The sequence below is a fragment of the Somniosus microcephalus genome, chromosome 1 (assembly GCF_052327205.1).
Source record: "Somniosus microcephalus isolate GS21.2 chromosome 1, FLI_Smic_1.0, whole genome shotgun sequence".
Classification (NCBI taxonomy): Eukaryota; Metazoa; Chordata; class Chondrichthyes; order Squaliformes; family Somniosidae; genus Somniosus; species Somniosus microcephalus.
The window spans coordinates 112,455,733-112,460,427 of record NC_140987.1 but is presented as its reverse complement, the minus strand read 5'-3'; the positions used below and the strand labels follow the sequence as shown (position 1 = coordinate 112,460,427).

General features: G+C 44.7%; 1 protein-coding gene across 1 annotated transcript; it reads left to right on the top strand.

Moving 5' to 3' along the window:
* The first annotated feature begins 329 nt into the window (after positions 1–329).
* Positions 330–2,237, top strand: LOC147124292 (growth arrest and DNA damage-inducible protein GADD45 gamma-like). Its single transcript, XM_085984665.1, has 4 exons — positions 330–528; positions 958–1,059; positions 1,186–1,399; positions 1,572–2,237. Exons 1-4 carry the CDS (start codon positions 473–475, stop codon positions 1,683–1,685), a joined length of 486 nt encoding a protein of 161 aa, XP_085840791.1. The 5' UTR covers positions 330–472; the 3' UTR covers positions 1,686–2,237.
* Positions 2,238–4,695: the final 2,458 nt, after the last annotated feature.

Below are 4,695 nucleotides of genomic sequence, written 5' to 3'. Positions count from 1 at the left end.
GTTGTTTTTTTACAATATGTGAGGTTTAGAATCTGCAATTGCACATTAAAAAGTTGTTGTAATGCAACATTTTACCCCATTTTCTCCTGACTTGCCTTCTTAGCTTAATTAATCATATTATTTTTTAAAAATAAACTGCCTTTACTAAAGCACTTTTCGCCTGGTAACAACAACAAAAGACTGCAGAAGCTGAGCCGGAGCCCCGCCCCACGTGGGGAACCGGACCTGCATAACTAATGAGCCTCCTCTTTGCACCAATCAGACGGGAGCGAGCCGGGCGGCCGCCTGTCACAGCGGCGGCGCGCTATAAAAGGAACGGCGCCGAGCGGCCAGTCAAAGCAGAGCGAGCTCGTGAGTAACGGCGTGAACAAGCAGAGAGCGCCAGTGTGTGTCAATCAGTGCAAACTGCGCGCAGCCACAGGACGCTGCTTCTACCTTCAACTGCGACTGTTTCCTACAGCCTGGGATAAATATGACCCTGGAGGAATTCAACGGCATTGAGGAGACCCAAGTGGAAAGCACCGAAAAGTACGGATTGTTTTTTTTTGCTGTGTGTGTGTGTGTTGTAACATCGCATTGTTGAAGCTGCACGGGGGGGGGGTGGCTCGGATCGGATCGGATGCGGGCTGAGCGGGGCTGCCGCCGCTCTTTACTGTTTGGAACCCGCCGTCTCGAGTGATGGTGTCGGTTAGTGCGCGAGAGCCGGGCAGCGGCGGACACTGGATCCGTTTTAAAAAAAACAAAAGCCGGCACTGTGCTGGGGTGGGTGCTCGCAGCAAATGAACAAATTAATAAAAACTCCAAACTGCTCCTCTACTTCAGCAACAGGTGAGCCCGGCTGGAGGGGAGCAGCCGCGCTGCGGTGAATAAATCGCCGCTTGGTCACTGAAGCTTTGTACCTCGGTGTAAGGATTTGTTGACTTGACTTTTTAAAAATAATTTCCCCTCCTTTTTCAGGATGCAAGCTGCTGGCAAAGCCCTGGAAGAGTTGCTGAGCTCCGCGCAACGGCAGCACTGCCTGACGGTTGGCGTCTACGAGTCTGCAAAAGTCATGAATGTGTAAGTTTCGCGCAAGCCACTCTTCCAAATGCACCGCACCGAGATCCGGCTCTCCCACCAGTTAGTAACAGAATCGTCCGATTTGTGATTGAGCTGGGTGATGACCGTGGTGTTTTTTTTTTGCAGTGACCCGGACAGTGTGGTGCTGTGCCTTTTGGCCACTGACGAGGAGGATGAAGGTGACATTGCTTTGCAAATCCACTTCACTTTAATTCAGGCGTTTTGCTGCGACAATGATATTAACATCGTGAGAGTGAATGATATCCAGCGACTGGCCGAGATCGTCGGCAACGCGGCAGACACCGAGGAGCCCAGGGACATGCATTGCATCCTGGTCACGGTGAGTGCCTTTTATGTAACTACCAGTGGTAACTGCCACTTTAAAGGTGCTTTTTATGTTGGAAACTAACTCTACTAATGATTGAAGCAGGTTTGTTTAACCTAGACGTACAGTGTGTGACTTTGCAATATGACCATGTACCTGACTTTTGTTGTATTTTTTTCACCCCTAGAATCCAAGCCAAGACTCTTGGAAAGATCCAGCTTTAGAAAAACTTGGTGTTTTCTGTGAAGAGAGCCGCTGCACCAATCAATGGGTCCCCAACATTTCCTTTCCCGAGCGTTGAAATTGTTGCATAGATTTGGTGGTTGCTGGAAATATATTTTGAAGTCGCCTTGTCTAAGGAAAAGTGTTGGCTTCCTGGATCTGTGGATTAGACTGGTATTTTGGTCAAGTCGCATGGACATGTGACCAGTACCTTATGATGGTGAATCGGGACCACAATGGACTGATAGCCAGCACTGATGCCTGCAACAGGTTTCATTAATGGGCTGTTGCACAACAGCTTGGACCTGGAGTAGTGAGGAGAGTGAGCAAGAGAAGTATACTGTGCAGCCCTGCACATGCCACAGAGCCCTGTTTCTGTCACTGGAGGTGATGAAATGATGGATCAAGACCTGCATGGAGGCTGTGGGACTCTTTTTATCTGGTTCTATGCACTTAACTGCATTTAGTTGTGGAACAGTCTAACTTTAATATTTGACTGCCACAATGGACTTCAAACATCTATTTACAGCTGTGAGCTCTACACAAAAAGATTTTTAAAAACATGTATTTTTATGAAAATGGATATTTGGTTCATATTTCATGTAAAGTTGAAATAAAGCATATGAAAGTTTTTTTTTTTTGCCTGTGGTTTATGCTTGACAATAGAACCCCAACTGCCACTGCCTGACTACAAAGGGCACTATAACCTAAAACCATTACAAGAATTTGCATTAGTTAACTATCCAGAGTCAGAGACTTTGCCCACTTAAACTAGCTGTCTGTCTCTGGAATTTGTAAGAATGTAGGTTGCAACTGATTGCGTAAGCAAGTAGGGCAAGGGGAAATCCTACTTTGGGAAACTTTCAAGCAGTAATCTCTCTAGTCTGTACTTTCTACTGATACTTGTATTCAATTATGTCTGGGAAATGCTAGTGAGGTGATGAATGAGGCAATTTAATTACTAATTGCAAAGACAACCCTACACACTTCTGAAGAGACATTAATGAAAAAATCAGTGCTAAGTGAATTTAACCAGGGATTGGTTCAGTTTGTTAAATCTTTACTATTGTAACTAATGGTTGTAATGTCCTGAATTCTAATACAAAACCAATTACTAGCATATCCAGGGTGCTGGGTGGGGGGATTGCATAATATTAGATTTGGTGTAGTTAAACCCTTATTTTTCAATGTCCATTATGTAGAATAAAGGATGTTTAAAGTTGATCTGCTTTGACACTTAACATTTTTTTGACTCCATAGACCTAAGATCCTGATTGTACCCTTAAAGTAATATCCAGAGTTTATTGGTCCTTTAACAGTTGGTGTTTTATTCTTGGAAAGTCCTGTGGACTTTCTGGGTGTTGGCACAGTTGGGATGCCATTAGCATATAAGAATCTTAATCAAACTACTGAGAAATCCACATACAAGTTTGTTTGCTCTGTGTACCTTTTCCTAGAAGGAACACTATCTCCTTGCCTTGTTTAGCCAAGGCTTCAAGATGCATAGGTTCTGGTATTTAACAAGCAAAACATTAATAATCTTCCTGCTGCTTCTCCAGCCAGGGCTACCCTATCAGAGCATTGGCTATTAGTATTATCTGGAGCTGCATAGGAAGAATCCCTGGGGACTGTGACTTATCTATCCCTCGCAGTTCTATTAGTGAGCCTGTTGATAACTGACCCAACAGTGCCTTGGACTAGTGTGTGAACTGACCTGGCTCAGGTTTATAAATTAGAGTCTACCATAGTGTTGATTGGGTCAGCTACCTTGGATATGGCTGTTACTGTAATAATTATACTGGGGTCCTTTCTCTAGTACCCATGCATGATTTTAAATATAGTTGTATTTTTGATTTCTAATAGATGATTTGCAACAAGTTGTTACGTGCCGGTACCTATTCATTGCCAAGTGTATCAACTTTTATCACCTTGACTCCAAATAAAGGCCACTTACCTCCCACCTCTCCCAAAAAGAGAATCATCACCAATTTGTTCTTTGGACAACTGATCACTGGGTTTGAGCCTTTGTTACCAGCAGCACAATTCACCAGAAAACATGAATCCATAGCCACCATCCTCCTGATTACAGTACATACACCATACCTTGTTGAATGGTGGTTCCATCAATGGGAGATAATGAGCTTCAACAGCACCTTCTTGCCTCTCTGCCCTTAGCCCTGAATAGGTAAGCTTTTGCTCTGATATCGGCCGGGCGTCCACCTCCATAACATCACCTGTCTCCACCTCTGCTTCAGCTCATCCGCTGAAACACTCATCCATGCCTTTGTTCCTCTAGATGTGATTATTCAAATGCTCTTTTGGCCGGCCTCCCATCTTCCACCCTTTGTAAACTTGAGCTCATCCAAAACTCTGCTGCCTGTATCCTAACTCGCACCAAGTACCAGTTCACCCAGCTCCCCTGTGCTTGCTGACCGACAATAGCTCACGGTCCAGCAACGCCTTGATGTTAAAATTCTCATCCTTGTTTTCAAATCCCTCATGGCCTCGCTCCTCCCTCTAGATGTAACCTCCTCCAGCCCTATAACCTTCCGAGATCTCTGTGCTCCTCCAATTCTGGCATCTTGTGCATTGCTGATTTTCTTCGCTCCACCATTGGCGTCCATGCCTTCAGCTGCCTAGGCCCTATGCTCTGGAATTCTCCCCCAAAACCTCTCTACCCCTCTTTCCTCCTTTAAGATGCTCCTTAAAACCTATCTCTGCGACCAAACTTTTGGTCGCCTGTCCTATAATTTCTTTACGTGGCACGGTGTCAAATTTTGTTTGATAATCGCTCCTGTGAAGCAGCTTGGAACATTTTACTACATTAAAGGTGCTATATAAATGCAAGTTGTTTTTGGTGAATCACATCCTCCTCCTCAAAAATATCCAAGAAAGTAATTCTTGGCTAATAGACCCTGTGGGCTGGGTAAGGCTTTATACGAACAACCCCTCATTTGCTGTCATCTAATAGGCCCAGCTGCTGCTTCTCCTGGCTCTTAAGACTGCTGCTGCTGCTCCTCTTCCTCTGACTGTTTGTCCATCCAAAGGAGTAAAGCATAAACAGCAGAGCGTTTAATGCGCATAGGAAA